Source organism: Drosophila navojoa, chromosome 4 (assembly GCF_054131105.1).
Source record: "Drosophila navojoa isolate 15081-1374.11 chromosome 4, UAZ_NAV_1.0, whole genome shotgun sequence".
Taxonomy (NCBI): Eukaryota; Metazoa; Arthropoda; class Insecta; order Diptera; family Drosophilidae; genus Drosophila; species Drosophila navojoa.
In genome coordinates, this window is record NC_142892.1 from 14,540,273 (window position 1) to 14,564,065 (window position 23,793).

Here is a 23,793-nt window from a genome sequence, read left to right on the forward strand (position 1 = left end):
CAGAGCACTGCCCCATCTCCTAACGCTCTGTCAGTTCATCATTAGCTAGTCGCCAGCAGCAGCAGCAGCAGCAGCATCATCAACTGGGGTCCTCATTGTCTGGGGCTAATCGTTAACGCTTAACTGCTCGAGCTGATGCGTTGCTCATACGCCATATGTGCTATGGTATTTCTATAGATTCTATAGCCAAATCGAGAAGAGTGCGTTATTTATGAACAGCGGCAGCCTTAGCTATTGCCAAACACCTGACACAGTCGGACTGCTCGTCATTTGTCAAGTGATGGAAGGGCAAGCAGAGCAGAGCAGACAGCTGGAACATTTATATCAGAAAAATTATTGACCTATCCCAAGTGGAGTAGAAGTCACAAAGAAGAAGCACAGTAAACTGCAAATTCAAAGGAAAAATGGATAAAAGGCCTAAATTTAATTTTTATGTAAGTAACTTGGATTATATTTAGTTAAGTTTTTATATCTGCATCAATATACTCTAAGCAAAAATTCGGAGCATTATAATAAACAAGCCTGTCTAGCTGCCTGAAACCTAGATTCATAATCCAGATTTCCTTCACGTCAATAACTCAATCAAACGTAATTAACTTTACCTTTGGCAATTTCTTGTGAAGTCCTTTGCTCTCTGCACACGCACGCTGTCTGTCATCAAACAGGCATGGCTCGTCCTACCCAAACACTATGTAATATATATTATATATATATATGTTCTTCCATCTCACACTCTGCAAACCTAAACAAACTTTCTGCTTTTGCTTTTAATATCTGTGACTTGCTGTCCTTGGCGAAGGTTTTATTCCCTCTTTGTTTTGCGCCGTTGCGCAGGTTTGTTTGGGTTTGATGTGGGTAGCCTGTTGCTTATGATAGGAATATTATATTACACACGCTACCGTTAGCTTGTCTGGTCCTTGCTCCCTTCTCTCTCGCTCACTCTCACCAGCTCGCGCTCTCTCTCTCTCCGTGTTAGGGCATTGCCAGCTGTAAGCAAATCCTGTTTGCAGGGGTTGCTTTCCTTTGGGCTTGAGAGGGTGCAAGGTATATGCCGCAGGACTCAGGACAAAGGATATACGAAGTTGTTGCCATAGCCGCAAGCTGTCGGCGCCGCATCGTCGCGTCGTCTAGTGCGTCACGCTTTCAGTCGCCTTCCGAATCTCGTTTACTACGCTACGCTTAAACAACAACAAAACAAATCTCGAGAAAAAAATCAACAAAATCTGTTTATTCCATTTAAAAAGCAGGGTAACAATAACAATAACAATTACAAAAACAAAAACAATTTATGCACGTTTTTTTTTCGTTTTTTTTTTTTTATTCATGCTCTATTATTATTGAAAACCAAACGAACTTGAACTGTCGCTAGTTTTGTAACAAAGTAAAAAAAACACAACGGGAAAAAACTGAAAAACTGAAAATCGTTTGTTCAAAAATGAAGAAAATATTGACAAATTTGTGCTCTGATTAAAATCTTAAAAAACGAGTCTATTGCCAAAGATAAATCCCCCGCAGCTAGGCAACAATTTGAAAAATTCACGCATTGAGAGCATTTTAATGTAGTTGCTGCTCGATGGGGCCCATTCAAAATAGTTTTCATTATGATATACTCTACATATATACCTAAATACATATATGTATATTTAGGCCGATTTGCTGATTGATTGTTCAGTGTGAAAATGATCATAAATTTTAGTGTTTTGTCTTATTCTGAAGGAAAAGTTGCCATGGCGCGTCGAAATGAAATACAACTTAAGCCAGCAGCTATGGGCGCTGCCAGTGCTTCGCAAACTGTACAGATGAATCACAAACTGTGAAATCGCGCGCGTTTTCAAAAACGCGTTGCTTGTGTGTAAAAATCGCGCGTTTGCTAAATGCAATAATTATTAAAATATAAAAGATATAATAAAAATTATAGAATATAATATTTCATGAAATAGAAAGAGTGGCTTGTAGTCTTTATAAATGCATTATACATATATATATATATATTATTATATTCTCTCATTTTGCGTGTCATATGAACATTTTTGCCAATTCTCTATGTGCCCCCTATCCCTCTTTGGCTGTACTTCCCATTGGAGCTGGCTTTATGCCACATTGATAACTCTCCCTTTAACTTGACACAAAAAAACTTGCCTCAATATCCTGCTTATTGAGCTGCCTGCATTCGAGTTAAGTCATTTCATTTTATAATTTTGATGTCATCATATATTTTTGTTGAAATTTCTCAAAGGTAAACCAAAGGCTTTTTGGGCAGCCACAAAAAAGAAAACAATAACCGCCCACAGTTTGTAGGCCAGCAGAACTATAGCATTTAATAGCCTTGCTGTAATACTAGACAGTGGCATCCATAAACTTTCGCTTTCCAAACAAAAACAAAAATCGACTAAAACTGCAGAAGCTTGTCGAGATTTACGATCTGGAGGGGTGCTACAACAGGTTGCAGCAGCAGCATCATCATCTTATCTAAACAAAGTAGGGAGGGGAACTTTAGAACATCCTCGACACATAGCTGATGTGTGTATTTCTATGATATTTTTAAACACGGCCATATACAAATTATGAGACTCGTGCCCAGATCTCTATTTAAAGGGATGCGCCTCGTCGGGTCTGGTTAGGTGTACATAAATTATAAAAGCATATTTCAATGTGTGTCAGGCAGCCCAAGAATGTTGTCCAATCTGCTCTGCCTCATTTCTAACAAATTATCAAAGATTATTAAGTGTCATCCTCTAAATGGACCAAGCAATACTTTTCCACTTGAGTTCTTGAGGGGTTCGATTAAATTACTGTTGATAGAAACAGCTAATTAGTTGCAATTATATGTGAAATATGAAATTAAAGATGATATAGTCAGTTATGTATAATAATTATGTAAATATAATATAAAGCCAAATATTTTTATATTGTCAACAACAGTAAAGTTAAGTACTTACCTCAATATATTATCGTGTAATGTTTATGAATGACTTATTTAGGCGTAAGTCTTATCTATAACCCGCTTCAATTCAAAGAATTCTGTAACACAGTTAATTACATAGTAAGGCAATGATAAGTAATCATATATTAACCATACATACATATGTATGTGTGTATATAAGATAAACTTATCTTTATTTTATTAAATATAGCCTTTTATTTGTCTTGCAATTCAAAAAGTTTTGCATTTCAGGATGTTTACAGTGATAAGACAGCAGTGTTGTGCGAATTAAGGTAGAGATGGTGGAAAATACAAGAAAGCAAACAAAATGTAGCAAACACATTTTTATTTTTATTCTTAGAGTGACTTTTTTTGCTCATCATAATAATAAAATGAAAAATCAAACAATAATTCGGCACAAAATATTGTTTATTACTTGATTTGATCAACATTTCTTCTAGGCATTTCCTTCAAGTATTTCCTCTAAATTATTCTTCTAAGTATTTACTCTTAATATTTCTTCCAATTGTTACCTCTAAGTAATTCCTCCAAGTATTTCCTCAAAGAAGTTCCCCCAAGTCTTGAATGCATAGCTGATCAGTTCACACACACCTCATTTCACTTTACTGCACTGCACGACTGACCCCCACCAGGCCTGGGCGACTGAAGAAATGCTACAGCTGCTGCCCTTTATATAGGGCGACTTCCACTCAACCACTAATTCGCTCTCAAACGTTGAGCCCGGCACCAGGTAGAGGTCGTCGTTGCAGCCGAGCTTTGAGTGAGCAATGGGAGCACTCTCTGCATCCTACTCCTGCATACATACAAATGTATAGACAACTTAAATGACCTTCTGTAGTACCTCTTCATCTCTTGCTGTTCGTCGTGAGACCGACGGAGAGATAGAAACATAAACAGACACATACAAACACATATACATACAGAGCACTCGCAAATTAGCTAGATTTAGCCTGAAATAGGCTAAACTAGCAGCTCTGTAATGCAAGAGGTCAAACAGTTAAAAATAAATAAATAAAAATAAAAGCCGACTGATTGAAGCACACCTTTTTTGAATATAATTTGAAAGAGAACATTTGTTCACTTCTTGCATGAGCAAATTCTTTCTTGAGTTGGTATACATACTCTTCTCTCAGAAGGAAAGAAATGCATTTCAATGATTATGCAAATACATCAAATTGTATGTACATATGTATGTATGTATTTTACATGCAGAGAGAGGAGTCAAAGCACGCATAGAGAAACTTCACACGATTGACTAATATTAGATTATGCAAAGTAATCTGTTAACAGTTAGTTTTCATGTAAATGATGCAAAATAAGTGCTGCTAGTTATTAGTAATAAATACATAAATATAAATATATATATATAAATATATATAAATATAAATAAAAATGTACATAAATTCCTCAATCGAGCAATACTATGCGTTCTTTACTAATTCAATCAATTATGCTAGGGTATGCAAGAGCACTTCCCTTACGTCTATGTTAACTAACAGTATTTAAGTTAACAGCGGCGTTTGGAGCGTTGGCCCGCATCGATCAGAATGATTTCGCATGGTCGCCGTAGCGGACGTCGCAGTCGCTATCTTTCCTCCGTTCCGTTAAGCTGTTCAATTTATGCGAAAAGACGTTGCGACTCGCGCGCGTTTTCGAGCTGTTGATTTCGTTGAGAAATGATTTTCTTAGATTTTTTTAAGCATCTATTTTCATGCAACATTTAATTTATGAATGGGTGAATCGTCGCTGGACAATAAATTAGGCGCCAAATACCAAAGAAATTTTTCGTATTTAAAATGAAAATTCCAAATTATTTATTCGTAACCAAAGAGCTGAAAGATACAAAAAAATGTGCAATAATAATTGATGTGATATGTGGAAAGAAAGCATAAAAAGCAAAATAACAATAAATTACAACAAATGAAGTAAGCAGCGAACAAATTCTTTAAGAAATAAATAAACATAAATATTTACAAATTTAAAAAAAAAAAAAAAACAAAAAATAATAATAATTTCAAGTGATTTTGTTATAGTAACAAATAGTTCCACATAAATATTACGCCTCATTATATTTTATTTTCCTTCGCTTCCAATTTAAGCGTTAAGAATCTGAGCTGCAGTCTCGGAACCAATCAGCTGTGCAGCTGTAACCTAATATATAATGCACATTTCACATGCTTGGCATACTCTATAGCCTATATGACCGCATTCTCAATATGCTTACTATAACGACGTCTCTTTTTTTCCATCCTCAGTGCTCTCCGGCACTTAGCACGACTTACGGATCGATATCAAGTAACGAGAGCTAGCAACGACGAAACCACTTGGCATTCAAATAAAAATCAAAATAAATACCAATTCATGTAACTGAAATAACGCACACTAAATACTTGAAAAACAATGCGGAAAAGTGCAGAGGATTCTGTTGACTGCATGATTTCATCTAATACGAGTGATAAACGTAGTTCCTGCCATACAACACCAAATGGATTACCTATAGTAAAGAAAGCAACATTCCTGTGGCTATGCCTGCTCTTAATGTTCAGCCGCTGCTCGTGCTTGGATGAACTCAGCGATAAAGGGGCGGGCATTAGTGAAAACTATGAGGAATTAAAATTTGATCATGAAGTAACAGAGCAGGACGCTGAGCAAGCGCTACGAAAACTGAATGCAAGTAAGCCATGCATCTCTTATATCTCAAGATCTCTGCGAATGAAGTTCCTCACATGCATGTGTTCCTGTGCTCGCTCGCAGCTGCTGCTGTCTCTCACTAACTCTCTCGCTCCATCTCTCTTTTTTGGCAGCTCGCGCCGGCATTCAGAACTCTTGCATATCGATGAACTGTGGGCAATATCAAAATTATTGCTGGACGCCACAATTCGAGAAAGATCATTGCTGGTGTGAACTGCAGCATAGAGAAGGTGAGTCGACGATGTGTGGATAGGTAATAATGATGATATTAAATGATATTTATGAGCTGCCCGCCAAGGTGCGTTCATGCACACATGGCGCTTTAACAATAACAAACAACACAGACAGACTATAAACTCTGCAATTTCTCACACATAAACAAAAGAGCTGAAAAACGTAAGAAATACAAGAATTAAATGGAAAACGAAAACGCGAGTGGCGAGTGCCACTAACCCACTTGAGTGCAGCCCAAGTGAAGCTGAAAGCTTCATTTGCCTACTACATAATGGCAACAATTTCATTGGCTAATGAGCAAGAGGCACGCAATGAGCGCAGCTCAATAGAGATGATGCAAGCTAAGTGGCACCACTAAACTCTGCTCCGAAATGGGTCGGGTTCTATTAGCTAGCTCTTTCACTCACTCAATCTCTTGCTCTCACTCTCGCTCTTTTCATTAGCACGTGGCTATTGCGGAAGTTGTGAGTGGTTAAGGTTTTGGTCCACATGTCTTAACCGCAGCTACGCTTCATTGCATCGCCTTGCATAGCGCTACAGTAGTTACCCGATATACATATGTATGCTTATATGTGCATCTCAACAAAATTCTTGAGTAGTAAATGATATCTCAAATGCTCAATATTTAATGTATCGAGCTTAATCTGGCTCCACTGTACATCAACTGACATTCCTAGTGACCAAGCGCCAGTTTATATTTAATTCTTTTCTTTTTTTTCCAAGTTATTTTTATGTTTGTTTTAATGCCTTCTACTGGGGGGTTCGGCACTTCGTATTTTCTACACTTGAATGGTTTTTGTTCAAGGCGTGCACAATTTTCCGTTTTGCAGTTTTTCCAAATGCACTCGCATTAAAATTGTATTCTCTGTGTGTTCTAGTAAATACGCTCATTAAATTTAAGTTTTAGTAGTTTCGGGGTTTTTTTATTGACTAATTGGGTTTGTTGCATTTGTCGTTGAATACAAGACAAAGAGTACATCTATGATGTTATAATTCATTTATGACAAGAATAACGGTTTATGAACAATTTCCTTTAAAAAAAGATAACTGTAGATTAAATTTGCTATTTACTGCTGAGCAACTATTGCTAGATTGTGCAATCTTGTTATTCGTTCCAATAGCTGAGCCTTAACCTTTTCGATTTTAGCGGACCTAAAGTTGTTTTCTTATCAAGCATCACTCGTAAGTTTCTCGCTTATCGATAAGCAAAATCTCAAAATTGCAGTTGCATACAACAAAATCAACTGTTTGCTGTTATAGAGAGTCTTAGCTTTTAATATAATATAAGCATATATATATATATATGTATGCATATGTATATTTATTTATGGAACTAAAATGCTTAGATCTTTTCGCGTATATGTTTAATATGCAACAGCCTTAGTCACAAACAATTCTCAGACGTGTCTAGAATTCTAGAATTCAAAATACTCAAGCAGCCGCTTCATCATAGCACTCGATTCTATCAATGAACAAAACTCGTTCGTTTTAACCGCTCTCTGGGTGGCTATTGGCCACTGGTGTTTCTTGTAACGCCATTCAAGCTCCTTTTTAGGAACTGCTTGTAAAACAACAATCAACTATTTATTATTATTATTATTATATTTCTTTTGTAAATACTTTTTGGGCAATTATATGGTCGGCTTTAATTTTTGCACATTTTTAACACGCAAAAAAAGTTGTCAAATAATTTGCATTCATACAATTTTTATTAGATTTTTGAATTGATGGCTTTAAGTGTTGACGCTTTGATGAATCATTAAACTATTTATTATACTCGTTCATGTAGTCAAAAAGAGAGTATATGGGTTATAACCCTGAAGCTAGATGCTTGGAATTTGGCAAATGTACTTGTGCGTAACCTCATTTACAGACAGTATAAATGCTATTTTCTATATACTATGTACATAAATACATATGTATGTATATATTGTCCACTATTACATTAATATATGTAAATCATAGAAGAGTTGTCTATTCTATAGTGTTAAAAGTAGTAACAGTAGAAAATTTTTCATAAAACTAATAAACGAAAATATATTTAGTTGTTTTTTTACCATTAACGGGTATTGTACAGTTGTTTGCCCCTAACTCAGACAACTTGTTATGTCCAACGTTAAACATAGTCTATATAATAACATTTTTTTTTATTTAAATACGAGTTTCTGGTTCAGACAACATCATAATCAATCATAATCATTTCGAATACTTCAATATCAATTTTTTCCGCTCTTTTAACTAGCCGTCGATTTTCATTGAATTTGAAATTTTTGTCATGTCCTCGCCTAGTGTCAGCTGTCTCCATAGATTAGAATTGCGATCAGCGTATTTATCATAGTATATGTCTGTCCATATAGCGAGTCTCATGTCGATTTGCATTAAATTTCATATAATTACATAATTGAATAAATATTTGTGACACGCAGCAGCAGCAGCGGCATCAGCATTAGCGAAACAATGAGTTCGTTTCCATTATTCTAATTTGGAATATGGAAGTTTATGAAAATCAACACATTTAGTTTTTGTAAACAATTCGTGTAAACAGAATTTTGAGCGCTCGGCATGATATGATGGCCCCCAAAGTTGAAGAATTTTTGTAGTCATTTGGTTAGTTTTCTATTGTTTTGGCAAATAATTTGTTGATCTTGGCGCAGCGTCCAATAAACATATATTCTATATTATTAGTTTCCGTTTCTACTTAAAACGGCTATAGCGAAGCATAGAAATATGTATTGAAAACTAAAACCAAATGAAATTAATTTAAGTGTTATTCCTCGTTAGCTTTTAAATGTTTTATTTTTGAGAATTTGTGTAGAATATTTAATTGATTTTTGGTAGCAGCAGCTTGCATTGACTTTGTTTATGATTGACAGCGACAGCTGATCATATAAAATCAGCTCTACGTCCAGATGTCTATTTTATATCCATAGATTTTGCTTTTGTTTAGCCAATCAAAGCGCGTTGCGTATTTTCTCATGTACAAATCTTAAAATATTTACATGATTTCTACAAAATGAGTCGGGGTATTTAAGGTGTTTGCTAAACAAATTTTGCAATCCTTACCAGCTTTATATGTCATGAGTTTAGTTGGACGAACTGCAGCAAACGGGAGACCTCAAGCGGAAGTCACGCACGCCAAATTTGATATCTTTTTTGCTATAATAAATATATAAAATTTCAATTAATAATATAAATATAATAACAAGAGTAAACATTGAATGAGTAACAGCTTGTTCCACTGAAAATAAATAAGAGAATTTTATATAAAAATTGTAATTATATTTGAACTCAAACGTTTCTTTCCTTCTTTCAGAGGGTCTGCCCTATAAAGCACATAAATGCTTTGTGGAGGAGAAGATCTATAAGCCATCGGTAGGCTCTTGCTATTTCTTCGAGGAAGTCAAGGAGTGTTGCTGTGTATCCGCTTTTCTCAGAGAGTGTAAGTGCCCTTGGAATGTTCATGGAAGAGTTGAAACAAGTTGGTATTTGGACAGCAGCAGCTCAGCAGATCAATGATCAATAAAATACTTATATGTATAACGTGTATACACAAACACTCAGCAGCAGCCAACACTCACCACTCATACACACCCAGTTGAAGATTAACAAAGCAATGCTAATTTTATAATGTAAATAGTACTGGATAGACCTGCAAGATGATCTTCACCATGCGCAATCGTATAAAATCAATGATAATTAGATTTAATTTATAATGCTAATTGAATTAACTCAACGAATCATTGAATCGCTTTAAATCATCAAATTTTTGAAGATAATTAACATACTATGTTTATTATTCTTTCACAAAGTTTATTTTAAAATCTTCTGCAAAGTTTTCAGTTCGAGGCAAATAAACGAATTTCTTGCTATATTTTAAGTGTGCACACTCATAATGAAATATGAGTTAAAGACAGGTTATACAATTTTGACTGATATTTAAAGTAATTTTAGCTCAAGCGTAATTTGGTTTATGTCTCGATAGCCAATCTAATCGTCTCATGAGTCTTTCAAAGAAGCTCATTGTCAACAGCTAATATTAAAAAAAAAAGAAAAATACACACACACAATTTTACAATTAATGCATAAGCATTTCATAAATTTCAATTCATCCAACACTAAATACAATTTCTTCTCTAATTTGCAGGGCGTCGCATCTCGAGTGCTCCATTAAGCAGGGCACATCCCGTGCTTAGCTGCCTGCTGGCTATACTAAGTCTACTATATTGGCACAGCAGAAGGCATTAAGTTAGTTTAGGTTTAAGATTGTGGGCGGGGCCGGGGCGTGGCGTACGATCTAGTGAAACGTAGTCATAGTCATATACATAGTTGTTATCCAGCCATCTATAAGTGTACTTAGTTGAAAATGTTAAACACGAATCAAACTTACTTGGTGAGCAATTGTATATTAATATATTTAAGCATTAATAAATATAAATGTGTATGTCTAAATATATGATGTATGTATGCATAACCATGTACATAGTATTTATGTTGTTAATGATTATATGTGTTTAAGTTTGAATCTCTAAATTAACTGTGACTGACTCATGCTCGATTATGTATATATGTACGAACGAAAGGGGTATGATGTGTGGTGCACAGAATGTAAACAGAAGAAAAGTAAAACAAACACAGAATATAAACAAAATTTAAAACAATGCATTCAAGGTATGTGCAACTTGAAATACCGCTACAAAAATGGCAAATGGATTCGCTTATCGGAGATGCATACTTAAGTCTAAACGGTCCACTAAACCTCGAGTTCAGCAAGTCGGTCTTAGGTCTATTTTAAAGTCTACCACCTCTCTTGGCTTTATAAGCTGGTGCGGCTGTTCAGCGTACGCTGTAGTGCATTCACGCAGGACAGTACATCCTCGTAGTCCTTGGACCACTCACGCAAATTGCGTTCCAATGTCTCCAGTCTCGTCTGCCCCAGCCGCATGCCACCGTGCTTGATGGCCGCATAACATGAGCAGGCGAGCAGCTTGAAGCACTGTCTGCGCACTGCATTATGTGAGTTGCTCTCCCAGTTGGGCGTGCTCGCCACACACTGCCAGGCCATGCTGACATAGTCCACCAGAGCATCCCAGTGGGTGGAATCGTGCAAACGCTTCGCCTGCGTTTGCAGCACTCGCTTAAACTCGTTCAGATGGATGGCTGCCTTTGAGTAGGCAGCAGCATCTGTTTTCTTGCATAGCCGCGACGTAGGCAGAGATTTAAATATGAGTCTTTTGGCATAATGCAGCTCCTGTTCCAACAAACTGCAAAAAAAAACAGGCTAAAGTTATATGTCAATAGTTCATATAAACATCATTTACCTAATGTCTGGTGTTAGCAGCTGACCGCGAATCTTTTCCTCAGCACTTTGTGTGGCCATCGCAGTTTCCTGTTTTATATTGCACATTATCAAGTCAATGAGTTGTTGATGCGATAGCCCCGATAGAAGCGTTGGCAATGGCACCTCACTGTTCGTTTGTGCCACGGGGCGATCATCCATTTTCTGCTTCTTCACTATAGGCGTGCCTGGCCATAGCTGTTGCTTTGTGTGGGTCAACTTGATGGGTGAATATGTTTCCATTGGCGTAGGCTCAGGTGGTGTGCTGCCCATGGTCAATCGTTTGCGTGGAGAACTGCGCAATATCATGCCACTAGTCAATTGCAGGTTCTTCGTAGGCGTACGCTGAAAGGGACTGCGTATTGAAGAGCTGTTCCCGCTGACACCGCCATTGACTTTGTCCGGAGAGAAGGTCGTTGTGAAACGACGACGACCACGTTGCCGTATGATTAGTTCATCTGGTGAGGGCAGGGGCGAGAAGCTGAAGTCCTGTGCCTGTGCCACATTCATATCGTTGTCCACACGCAGTCCAAGTCCTCCACCGCCGCCTCCGCCATTGGGCGTGTTGGCTGTAGTGGCCGGCGTTGGTTCATCAGGCGTACGGCGATTTGCATTTGTTGGTGTATTCGCAACACGTAGTGCCTCTAGGCGATCGGGTATTTCAGCTAATGCCATGCGCGTCTGCAATGTCGGTGTCGTTGTCGTCATTATTGTAGCCTAAGTAGCTGGAGCTGCAAAAGTCAATAGAGAACATTAGCTGTCATCGAACAACAACTGAAGTGTTTCCATTGTGTTTGAAGACCCCTGTATTCATCACTTTAATTTGCTCTTGATTTGACCATTTACCTTGTTCGTTGCTAGACTATTTTTATTTTGTTTAGTTTTGTTTGCCAAAATTGCGCCAATTCATATGGCAAGCTCACACAGGGCTACCAACTAGTATAGAGTTGTCAGAGTATGCTTATAATAATGATACGGTAGCGCTGCGCAGAGCTGTCAACTAAATAAAACATCCGGCAGCGTCGTTCTGTTTCAATCTTTTAAGCAGCGGCAGCGTGCGATCTGCTCTTCATAAATTGCTTAAATTTATTAAAATAAATTGCAATTAATTTGCCAAAGCGTTAAGAAAATGTCTTTAAAAGACTGTAGCCTTTTTAATTGGCTGCGCGATAAAAGAGCTGACATACTGGACTTTGGTGACTGAACTGAGACATCTACTTGAACCACGTGGTTTTTGCATCGTACTTGAAACTTGTAGCTAATGACAATGTAATTCAATAAATATGCGAGGTATGTTTGCAACTCTCAGTAATATTATTAAATCAGCAAATCAGGGATGATATTTAAATTAACTGAGCAATTGTGTTGAATCATATCTATACCACAGCCAGCAACTGAAAACAATTAGCTGCACCTAATATAAATTGTACTTAGTATGTAACTATAAAAGTGTGTATGTATGTATGTACTTGTTTCGTTTTAGTTGCGCGTGGAATTTACTTGGATTCTTATACGTGGATAACCTACAAGTTAAAGTAAGTGGTCTTTAAATTGTACATCTGATCGTTTTTTTTTATTCTATGATGATATCTTCATACCAACTCAGAATAATTATGTTGATATTGACACGCCATGCACTACCATCTGATTAAAATACAAAAATCTCTAGCTCTTTTATTTGAAAATCGAAAAATCTAATTGATTGAAATTTACTTTTAGTCCTCAAATGTCGGAGAGCAAGCTGGAAAAGAGGCAGGCATCCGTAGCCCTGAGAAGTAAGTATTCCATCTATTATTAAAAATCCATATATTTTCTAATGATGATAACTACATACCAACTCAGAGCAATAGTGTTGAAATGGACAATGCACTACCATCTGATTGCTATACAAGAATTTAATTTCCCTCAATTATAATATATGAAACTAATTTGTTATTAATAATTCTTTTTCAGGTACACTCCTAGTTGACTCAGCGAATGTTCATGAATCTAATGTTTTAATTTTATTATACAACATATATTAATATACATATCAATTGTAAAAATAAACTTATAAAACAACTTAAACAACTGTTTAACACTGCCAACAACGTTCTTCATCAACGACTGCCCAGCAAGATGAAGGTCAGTAGGATTATATATCGGTTGCTTGGCTGACTCCAACTGCTGCTTCCATTCAATTCTGGCAGAACATTGCCATAGAACACCTCCTTGTTGGCAGGCGCATGCACCGCAGTAGCTTGATTTGTAAAGTCTCGTTTCTTCTTGAAGCTCTCATAGTACCAGTCCATGCCATCCTTGCGCTCCGTCTGCTCGGCTACCTGTGACAGATCGGGCAGTGTGTCTGTACGCTTCTGTGCTTGTCTGGAGATCACTTGCTGCTCGCTGGCAAAGCTCTCATTGTCCGCACTGGGCGTTGTGCGCTGATACTCCTCGGCCGTGGGCTGTACCAATTGCTGCTGATGCTGCTGGTGCGGTGTATACACCTTGGTGATTGTGGAACGTCCACCAGGTGTACGCACGCCAGCGGTTCCAGTTCCGCGAGCAGGCGCATCTTGCGCCACTTGCTCGCTGCTGGGCGTAGCCTTATAGTCAGTGATGGCTTCTGTCGTGGTCGTCACCCATGAATGGCTTTTGATTTGTGCCACGTGCTCTTCGGGTGGCGGTATCAATAGTATGGTCTCTGCTGTGGTTGGCTGATAGAGCTTCGGTGGACGCAGCAGCGTTACTGACTGCGCCTCCAGATCCTCATCATCGTACTGGGAATCCTCAGTTTGTTGTTCACTGGAGGCGCTAGTCATCGGCGCCTCTGTTGTAGAACTAGTTGTCGTCGTAGTTGTAGTTGCGGATGACGTTGTTCGAGCTGTTGTCATGGGTCTGGTGCTCTTTACGATTGGCATTTGAGTCGTTATATCGGGTGTCACTTCGGTGACTTCGTAGGTGGCCGTTTCGCTGCTCTCGGCGCCGCTCGTTGGCTTGGGTCTGGGCTGCGCCTGCTCCGGCTGCACGGCGATGGGCACAAAATGCCGCTCCAGGTGTGGTTTGCTCGTGGCATTCACCTGCTCCACTACACCGCGCCGCTGCTGGGGATCATGCACTGGCATAAAGCCGCCAACGTGTGCCGGCACAATGGGTCGAAAGCCGCCGCGCTCAATGCTCGCCGGCTCTCGGAATGTGGTGCGAAACACGCCCGTTGTGGTGGCTGCACCACTCTCATTGCTCAGGGCTTCCTCTCCCGAGCTGGTGGTCGACTCCGTTTCGCCATAGCGATTCCTAGCGTTGGGCCCATTCGGTTGATGCTGTTGCTGTTGCTGCTGCTCCCGCAGGTACTTCTCGAACTCGGCGCTGTTCGGCTGATACATGCGCGTCTTGCCACGCGCACTGGGTAAATTGATGTTCGCCATACGATGCGTGGCTGGCATCGGATCATCCTGATCCGTGCGCTGCTTGCGCCCACGCTCGCCAAAGCCAAAGAAGCGACCCAAGCTCAGGCTGGGTATCGGGTACCCAAAGAAGGTAAACGGCGACCCAGCGCCAGCCGCCGGCTGTGGTCGCCTATTGAAGTACTTGGTATGCAGCAGCGTATTGTTCAGATCTATGTTAGGATTAGCTGCTGTCGTCGGCTTGGGTCGCTGTGAGCTGCTGACTACAGCATTAGTCGATTCCGGCACATCCGTGGAGTCCACATACTGCTCGTAAAAGTATTCGCTATCCCCCACCATCGGTCGCTCGTTATACGCGTCACACTCATCATTGAATTCCTCGGGCAGATCACGCTGGAACACGTCGCCGTGCTCGTTCAGCAGCGGCAGATGATTGGCCTCGGTGCGCTCATTGTTATCGTTGCCATTGTAGAGCTCCAGGCCAGCGCAGAGACTGCGCTCCATGCGCGCCATGCGCAGCAGGCGACCATCCTTGCACTTTGGACCGGGATAAGGGAAATTCGTCTCCTGCAGCCAGACGGAGAGCCACTGCATCTCACAATTGCACTCAATGGGATTACCTGAGAGATGAATGGTGAGTTCATGGAATGAGCCCAGCTGGAGATGTAGTCGATGACTTACCATCCACATCGAGTATGGCAATGTTGCCTCTCAGATTCCTAAAGGTACGCTCCTTGATGGTTCTCAGCTGATTGTTGCGCATGGACAAGACACGCAACCTGGGCATGGTCTCAAATGGAGAGCCCTGAAAAAGACAAACACAAATTTAAATGAGAAATGAATATGGAGCCGCGTTCCACTGGACACTAGACCCACCTGTATCCTGCATATCTGATTGTTGTCCATCTTCAGCTCGACCAGCCAGTTGAGCGCCTTGAGTGGCATTGTGGAGACCATTTTGACGCCATTGGTGGAGAGGTCCAAGACCTCCAGGTTGCGCATGCTGCGCAGTCCAATGTTCTCCATGTTGCGAAAGTGATTGTTGGACAAGTTGAGGAAGACCAGCGAATTGGCGTGGTGGAAGCTCTCTGGCGAGATGTACCTCAATTTGTTGTACTGGAAGTGGGAGGCCAGTAGCGAGGGCAGGTCCTCGAACACGTGATCCTTCAGCTCCACCAGCTTGTTGTCGGCCAGCACAAACTCCTGCAGCTCCGGCAGACTCTTGAGTGCGCCTGGCTGCACGCTGCTAATCTCGTTGCTGCTCAGATCCAGATACTGCAGCTTGGGCAGGTTGCGGAAGGTGCCCTGCTGCAGCTCCACGATGAGATTGTTCGACAGACGAATCTCGACGACATTGCGCCAGGCATTGACCACATCCGCATGCACGCGCGTGATCTGATTGTAGCTGAGATCCACGTCGCGCAGACTGTGCAGATTGCCCAGACCCACGGAGATGTCGAGCAGCGCATTGCCCGATAGATCCAGATACTCCAGCGAGCGCTGGTTGTCGAAGGCGGTGGGCGAAATGGTGCGGATGAGATTGCGGGACAGATCCAGCTGCTCCAGCCGGCTGTTGTTCGAGAAGAAGTTGTCCGTGATGGACTCCAGCTTGTTGGACTGCAGATTGAGATTGCGCAGCTCCGCCAGTGGCAACAGCGCACGCTCGTCCGCCTGGCTCAACTGGTTGTCCTGCAGGTGCAGCAGCTCCAGCCGCTGTATGCCTATGAAAGAGGTGTCCTCCAGCAGACGCAGCTGATTCTGCGCCAGACTCAGCACGCGTAGCTCGGGAGCCGCCTGGAAGCCGTGCCGCGGCAGCTGCTCAATGTGATTCTGGCTGAGATCCAGCATGCGCAGATTGGGCAATTGCAGGGATTTGCTACCCGCTGGGGGCAGAGATGAGATGCGATTGCCACGCAACGAGATGCGCTCCACAATCTGGGGCAGTCCTGGAATCATAGCAGTCAGCTGATTGTAGCTGGCGTCCACCTCGAATAGGCGTTCCAGGTGCATGAAGGTGCCCGGATAGATGTGGGTCAGTTCATTGGACGAGATGTTGAGCGTTTCCAGGAGACTATTGTGCCGGAAGCTGTTGGCAGCCAGATCGACCAAGCCGTTCTCGCTGAGATCCAAGCGACGCAGCGAGGGCAGGCCAGCCAGCAGCTGTGAGTCCACGCGCACAAACTGATTCTGGGCGAGATCCAAGCCCTTGAGACCCGGCAGATTCCAGAAGGGCAGAGGCAGATCCGAGCTGAGGCTGTTGTTGCGCATGCGCAGCTCCCGGAGAGCGGGCATGGCCATCAGAGCATCGCGCTCGATCGAGCGCAATTGATTGTTGTTCAGATGCAGTTGCTCCAGCGTGCCATGGCCCCGCAGTGCCCCGTAGGGCAGCTCGCTCAGCAGATTGCCGCTCATGTCCAGGAAACGCAGCGTGGGCAGGGCGTCGAGCAGCGCTCGCAGCGCCTCCACATGGCCAATCTCATTGTTGTAGATGTGCACGGCCTCCACGCCGCTGCCAGAGGCCTGCAGCAACGACTCCGGATGTATGCGCCGTATCAAATTGTTGTGCAAGTGAATCGTCTTCAGTTGGGGGGTGCGCAGGAAGGCGCCGTACTGCAGCTCCGTGATGCGATTGTCATTGAGATGCAGCTCGGAGAGATTGGGCAAATCCACAAAGGAGCCATCCTCGATGACATTTATGATATTGTGATCGAGGCGCAGCTTCTTCAAGTGCTCCAGGTCCTTCACAATGCGCCCAATCATGCCCACATCGCTGATCTGATTATACGATAGCTTCAGGCTGACCAAGTTGGGCAGTCGAGTCATGGCGCGCAGGTGAATCCAGTTGATACCGTTCCGACTGAGATCCAGACTCTTTAGGGAAATCAGGCCATCGAACAGGCCAGCCTCCAGGCGCGTCAGACCCGCGCCACCTGTGATGTGGATGTGCTGCAGCTTGGGCAGATGCCGGAAGCTGTGCGGCTGCAGCTCCGTCAACGATGCGCTCTGCACACTCACATAGGTCAGGCTGAGGAGGCCCGAGAAGTCGGGCAGGTGCTTCAGCTCGTCGCTCTGTATGGTTATGGCCAGCATGTTGATCATGCCGTTCAAGCTCTCGGTCGGAATGCTGCGCAGCTGCGGCTCCACTATGAATATCTCCACCAGACTGTTCTCCAGCTCGTTCAGCCAGCCATTGGAGACCCGCTCGATGCTATTGTAGCGCAGCATCAGCCGCACGATCTGCAGATTGCCAAAGAAGCGTCCAGGCAGCGCGGGCAGCTGATTGTTCTCCAGCACCAGCTCATCGATTTGGGTCTTGATGTTCCGCTCCACGGCCTTCAGGCCGTCCATTATCTGTGGCAAGTTGCTGTGCGAGCACCTGCACAAAGAGACGTTTAGCCAGGTGAGTCTCTCAGCTGCATCTACTTACCATATTTGTATCTCCTTGCCGCGCAGCGAGCAGCGACAGGGCAGGATGGCCTCCGACGGCGGACAGCTGTCGGCACGCACTAGCCCCGCCCAGCCGGCATATAACAGTAGAATCGGCAGCAAAAGCATCCTGGCATGCGTTTAGATTATGGGCTTCTATTTATGGCTGGCTGGCACATAGCTTGAAGGTCTGCGGCAACTGGAATCAATATATGTATATTTAAGGAGTGCAAAATGGATATGAGAATGAAAACCCAATTGGAAGTGGATGCTGCACCGTCTTTAGTCAAAGAAAATTTAATAATAGTAGTACTAAGCTACTTATAATTATTAATTGCTATCAATTCAGTGTTAAAATAAAATAAAGCTAGAAATATTATTTTTGTATTATTATTTTATATATTATTTAAAATTCCTCAAATATTATTTGATTCCCACAGAATATGTGTAAATATTAAATATGTATATAATATTTTAGTATTATTAAATATACAAATTTTAAAATATTATGTGAAATGACTCTATATATTGGAAAACTCCTCTTTAGCTTTAGCTTTAGCTTTTCAATTGATAACTCTACTGATTATTCTATTATTTATATACCCAAGAAACAAAACTTATGAGGAATATCAATACTAATATTACGATCTACCCACATGTATTATAGAGCAATCATTATTAACAAATAGTATCAACAGTCTGAAATCTACATTATATCAAAATGGAATAGATTAGCAATGATACCGTTACTGTTAACTAATACGGCCGGGTTGTCTGGCATGCCTTAAGCTATTAGTGATAGTTAGTTAATATATGTTCATTTTAATCTAACACCTAAACACCTGCCGCTACTTGTAGCTTAACTAAATTTTCTTCCAAAAAAAATATCAGCAAAGCAAAATGGAAAAATGCTAAAACAATTGTTGTTTTCATAATGATATTTTCAAATTTGTGGATCGTAAATCAGTCGAAATTGTGTTGCTAAAAATAGTTAATTGATCGCAAGACTCGCCCCCCAGCTAAGTGAAATATTCCACCCCAACCTTAAGTCTACGGCAATCTAGAACTTGGCCATTATCAGCTGTGCGGTAAATCAAATCGATTTGAATTCATTGTTTGATTGGAGAGTTTGGCGCACTCCCTGCCCGTCTGCCTCTGCCTTTGCCGTGGCTATATAAGTGAACCACTCGACGGCCGCAGTCAGAGCCAAGAGGTTCCTTCGAGACTCTACAATGCGCGCTTTCATCTACCTGTTGCCACTTCTGCTGGCCTTTAGCCCGGCACTCGCTGATGGCAAATTCAATCTGCGTGACATGATCCCCTCGGATGAGCGTATACGCTCCCATGGCTATCCAGCAGAGACCCACAGGGTGGTCACCGAGGATGGCTATGTGCTGAAGATCTTCCGCATTCCCTACTCCCACAAGCTGGGCAACGAGCAGGAGAGGCGGCCTCCGGTGCTGCTGCAGCATGGCCTGTTCAGCAACTCGGACTGCTGGCTGAGCTCGGGGCCGGACAACTCGTTGGCCTACCTGCTGGCCGACGCGGGCTACGATGTCTGGCTGGGCAATGCTCGTGGCAACATCTACTCGCGCGCCAACGAGCAAATCTCGCTGAACAATCCCAGGTTCTGGCACTTTGACTGGCATGAGATTGGCACCATCGACATCGCTGCCATGATCGATTACATTCTGGAGGAGACGCAGCACGAGCAGCTGCACTACGCGGGCCACTCGCAGGGCACCACGGTGTACCTGGTGCTGCTGTCCGAGCGACCCGAGTACAATGCGAAGATCAAGTCGGGTCACTTGCTGGCTCCATGCGCATTCTTTGCGCACGGCCGTTCCGCAGTATTCAGATTGCTCGGGCCACTGGTGGGCACACCCGGCGGCGTTTGGAACCAGCTGCTGGTGGACACCGAACTGATACCGCACAACAATCTAGTGAATCGCCTGGCGGACAACGGCTGCGGCAGCGGCAGCCCCTACGACTCCATCTGCAAGAACGGATTCCTGATGTTCGCCAATGGCGGCTATGAGAACATTAACCTGGTTAGGCCTTGGCATAATCCCAAACTCTCTTATATATTCAATAACTCCCATTCTTTTCTCTTGGCAGACCTCCATGCAGCTCTTGATTGAGACGCATCCAGCTGGCTCTTCCAGTAATCAGGGCATTCACTACCTGCAGCTGTCGACCTCGCACGAGTTCCGCCAGTACGACTGGGGCACCAAGAAGAATCGTGACCTCTACGGCCAGGATCTGCCGCCAGACTATGATCTGAGCAAAATTACGGCCAAGACGCATTCCTATTCGAGTCAAAACGATGCGCTGTGCGGTCCAGAGGATGTGGACACTTTGGTCGCCGAGTTCACCCACCTGGCTGAGGATCATCGAGTGCCCCTCGCGAGTTTCAATCACTTGGACTTTATTGTGGCCAAGAATATGAAGGAACTGGTCAACGATCTGATTGTTGACCGCATCAATGGATACGAGGCGCGCTAAACAACTAGGCTAATGGATCGATTGTATTGTAATGGATCTACATATATATGAGAGCAGACATAAAGCACTAAAAATATGCGAACCTAGTTTATTGGGGCTCTTCTTAGATAGGATTAGATAAGATTATGACTGCATTGCTCGATTACTTGAACTCTTGCAATCTAAATATACACATATTAAATTTCCAGGTCTTTAAGCAATATATTATATATAGCTGACATTTCATATAGACCAAATTTCTTTCAAATATCTTGCTTCAAGCACTTTGCTTTGAGAGGAAGTCTTACCACGTCTTGTGCAATAGCCTAAAAAGCTCTTAACATGCATATCTCAAATCCAGGGCTACCTGGTATACCTATGTCTAGCCATAGACTCGATGTAGCTGCGCAACTTCAGCGAACAACAGAAAAAAAAAAGAAACTTTTTGCGCCGAGAAGCGTAACATGGCTTTTCAACAAAATTTTGTAATCATTTAACAACAGAAACAGAAAAAAATAGAAAAATAGTAGAAAAATAGAAGTTGTGGCTGAGGCAGGGCGTGAAACGGTCCGAATAGCTGCTGCCGCTGCCGCTGCCGCTGCCACTGCTGTTGGAGTAGACCTCCTCTTTGCCACTCCATAGCGTCGCTTCGTACGCATGCGCGCCGAGTTTACATCAAACGAACCTTGAAATTATTGTCGTTTTCATCATTGTCTGTAATTTCGTTGGCTTCCAGCTGCTGTTCAGCTCTAAGAGCTGCCGCACTACCTGTACACCTGTACATCTGGGAGCTGCTGCCTGCCTGCCGCAACTAAGTGTGACTTGAAGGTCTGTTTGCAGCTCCAACTGGAGCTCCGGCTGCTACGCGACAGTTTCACCATTTTTGCTCTGATTTCTTTTGAGTCTCTCCTAATTAAATAACTGTTAGTTCTTTGAATTTGCCTGTAGTACATTAAAACTGTGTTTTGTGTGGAATTCATGCGACGGAGCTTCAGATTTGCGAAGCGAGATAAGAAACGGTTCAAGCAAATGTGAGAGCGAAAATTCCTTCATACTGGCGCCATCCATTGGCAGTAAGGGGAACTAAAGACAAAGCAAGGCGGGCATTGCCTGGCGCCCTCTATCGCCGGGTAGTAAATGAGACAACAGGCAAGGATATTTGTCGGACTACAAATATATTGTTTCCAACTAGCTTACTCCAATTAGAGCGTATCCAATATATCCGTGTAAGTTTTGATGTTTAAATTAATTATTGTGTAGATTTCAAATATTTGATTTAAACACTTTTGAAATATTTGTTAGCTTTTCATAGCCTTCACAGAAGCACAAATTTTCTTTCTCTCTTAATTTTCACTTTACTTTCAAGCGCACTTTTGCTTTTATTATAAACTTTTTGCAATTCAATTAAAAATGCACTAAAGCTTCGACGTTTATTTGTTAAGAGCCCAACTAGGCGAACCGTCTCGTTTGGAATGCGCGTTAAAACTGTTTTCAAAACGTTATGCGAAGCCAACGGATTACTCAAGATTTCTACAAACGTTTTTTCTTATTTTTTTTATGCTTTGTGTGTTTTGTTTTGAGCGTTCAGCATTGGCTGGAATGCGGGGGAGTAGCGCCAAGAAGCGAATGCTTCCTGCCTGTGCAATATCGGAGCACATTTGGCGCCACACTTGGCTGATTCTCACTCGCACCAGCCGCGACAGACAGTCGTCAACTTGACTCACAGCGCTTGTGGATCGTATGTGGAACGTGGTTGATACCTGAACTGTGACCAGGCTACAGGGGTCGAAGCTGGCTGGTCATGCTGCTGCTGTCGGCGCGAGGTTGTTTATGCTTAAGATGATATTGAAATTGCAAGTGAAATTAACAAATTAACTTTACAAATTGCTTGTACAGCAACGAAGGCCAGAAGCAATTGCTTGACTTTTGGCACAAGTCTGGCATTGAGTTGGGATATTACTTGAAGATTATTCTGATTGGGGAAAATTGCCCAAATCAGTAGAGAGCTGCAAATTGAACATGTGGAATGAATTTGTGATATAGTCAGTTGGAATGTAAGTACTAACTGAGATTTTAGCAATTAGAAAACGTTTTCTATTATATGACTGAGTTTTCTGACAAGCTTTTACTACAAGCTATACAATTAAATTTTAATGAACATAATTATAGGCTATGAGCTAAAGTGTTGCAAGAGCTATGAAACATTTATTGAACAGATTTTTAACACGTATTTACGAATATCTGTATAATAGTTTTCAAAATAAAAGATTGTTAACAAAACATACATAAAAATATAAAAAATATTTCTATAATATTATTAAAAATTCAGTTTTTTATTTTTCGCCCAAATCTGTGTTCCATGAATTTGACAAACCTTATTTTGAAGCCAACTAATTGGTTCGAGTCATGAACCAAACCATGTTCATGCTCTGAGCTCTGTTTCAGCCCTGTTTCTCATTTCACTTTCATTTCTAACCGTTTGTCGTTCATTTCCTTGCCCGATATCTCACGCTATCTTAGGGGGCTCTTTCTGCTCGGCTCACTTTTGCTAAATTAAATTAAAGGCCTCATAAAGCGCTTGATGCACGTTTTAGTTTTTCTATTCGTTGTTGTTGTTGCTGCTGCTGTAACGTCATCATTATTATTGTCTCTTTATGTGAGTTACATAAAAATCTAGCTCCAGTTGCGGCATCGCTTGGCTGCCCAAGACGTCTGGAATGCGCACAGGGACCAAAGAAAGACCATATAACACTTCCCCAATATGTGGCGCCCATTGAGCAAGAGTAAGAGGCAGATAAAATTTCTTTTTAAAACATTTATATCCAATTGTATTTGCCAGCTGTCTGGCCCGTTAGTTGTAGTTCTCACAGAAGAAAAGCGTACACCCAAGTCTTTGTAGTCTCTACATAATTTTTACGTATTTTTATTTTCATATTTTCGAATCGCAAAACGCAACTACGTCAACTAAGGATTGTCAAGGCTGCAGAGAGAAAATCGTATTCTAAAGTTCTATAAATGAATTGCTCATACGCAAAACAATTATACGCTCGTTTGAATATTGTCTATATATTATTTTCATTCTGTATGCTGATAACCCCCGCGAATAACAATTTGCATTACGTGCTATAAAATTAGTGCAAGTTCAATGCATTATCAGATTGTGTAGCACCCGTTTTTCCACAAACATGTGGACCGATTCCATTTAGAGGCCCTTGCCCCAACACTTAATTGTATTAAATTGAGTTCTCGATCCCTTAACAGACTTACGCATTTACATATATCCGTTGTCAAGGTTA

General features: G+C 41.8%; 4 protein-coding genes, 1 long non-coding RNA gene and 2 other non-coding genes across 8 annotated transcripts; 5 read left to right on the top strand and 2 right to left on the bottom strand.

Annotated features, from left to right (window-relative positions):
- The first annotated feature begins 5,344 nt into the window (after positions 1-5,344).
- LOC108650855 (uncharacterized) lies at positions 5,345-10,354 on the top strand. Its single transcript, XM_018100167.3, has 4 exons — positions 5,345-5,618; positions 5,749-5,865; positions 9,183-9,308; positions 10,014-10,354. The coding sequence occupies exons 1-4, from the start codon at positions 5,345-5,347 to the stop codon at positions 10,112-10,114; spliced, it is 618 nt and encodes a 205-aa protein (XP_017955656.1). The 3' UTR covers positions 10,115-10,354.
- On the bottom strand, positions 10,253-11,912 carry LOC108650847 (uncharacterized). Its single transcript, XM_018100154.2, has 2 exons — positions 11,188-11,912; positions 10,253-11,130 (listed from the first exon to the last, which is right to left on the bottom strand). The coding sequence occupies exons 1-2, from the start codon at positions 11,910-11,912 to the stop codon at positions 10,683-10,685; spliced, it is 1,173 nt and encodes a 390-aa protein (XP_017955643.1). The 3' UTR covers positions 10,253-10,682.
- A 337-nt stretch (positions 11,913-12,249) lies between these two features.
- On the top strand, positions 12,250-13,274 carry LOC108650861 (uncharacterized). Its single transcript, XR_001925492.3, has 4 exons — positions 12,250-12,494; positions 12,688-12,739; positions 12,924-12,979; positions 13,158-13,274. It is a non-coding gene; the product is annotated as an uncharacterized LOC108650861 (long non-coding RNA).
- On the top strand, positions 12,776-12,859 carry LOC115563866 (small nucleolar RNA Me18S-Um1356). Its single transcript, XR_003980478.1, has one exon. It is a non-coding gene; the product is annotated as a small nucleolar RNA Me18S-Um1356 (small nucleolar RNA).
- On the top strand, positions 13,011-13,092 carry LOC115563868 (small nucleolar RNA Me18S-Um1356). The gene has a single exon (XR_003980479.1). It is a non-coding gene; the product is annotated as a small nucleolar RNA Me18S-Um1356 (small nucleolar RNA).
- Positions 13,195-22,553, bottom strand: atk (artichoke). 2 transcript variants are annotated; one of them, XM_018100139.3, is made up of 5 exons: positions 21,695-22,553; positions 18,015-18,203; positions 15,464-17,963; positions 15,269-15,392; positions 13,195-15,207 (listed from the first exon to the last, which is right to left on the bottom strand). In XM_018100139.3, exons 2-5 carry the CDS (start codon positions 18,140-18,142, stop codon positions 13,304-13,306), a joined length of 4,656 nt encoding a protein of 1,551 aa, XP_017955628.1. In that variant the 5' UTR covers positions 18,143-18,203; positions 21,695-22,553; the 3' UTR covers positions 13,195-13,303. The 2 variants fall into 2 exon arrangements, with proteins under 2 accessions (XP_017955628.1, XP_030241319.1); XM_030385459.2 differs by having other exon boundaries at positions 18,015-18,212.
- mag (magro) lies at positions 19,192-20,594 on the top strand. The gene is made up of 2 exons (XM_018100153.3): positions 19,192-20,064; positions 20,132-20,594. The coding sequence occupies exons 1-2, from the start codon at positions 19,246-19,248 to the stop codon at positions 20,516-20,518; spliced, it is 1,206 nt and encodes a 401-aa protein (XP_017955642.1). The 5' UTR covers positions 19,192-19,245; the 3' UTR covers positions 20,519-20,594.
- Positions 22,554-23,793: the final 1,240 nt, after the last annotated feature.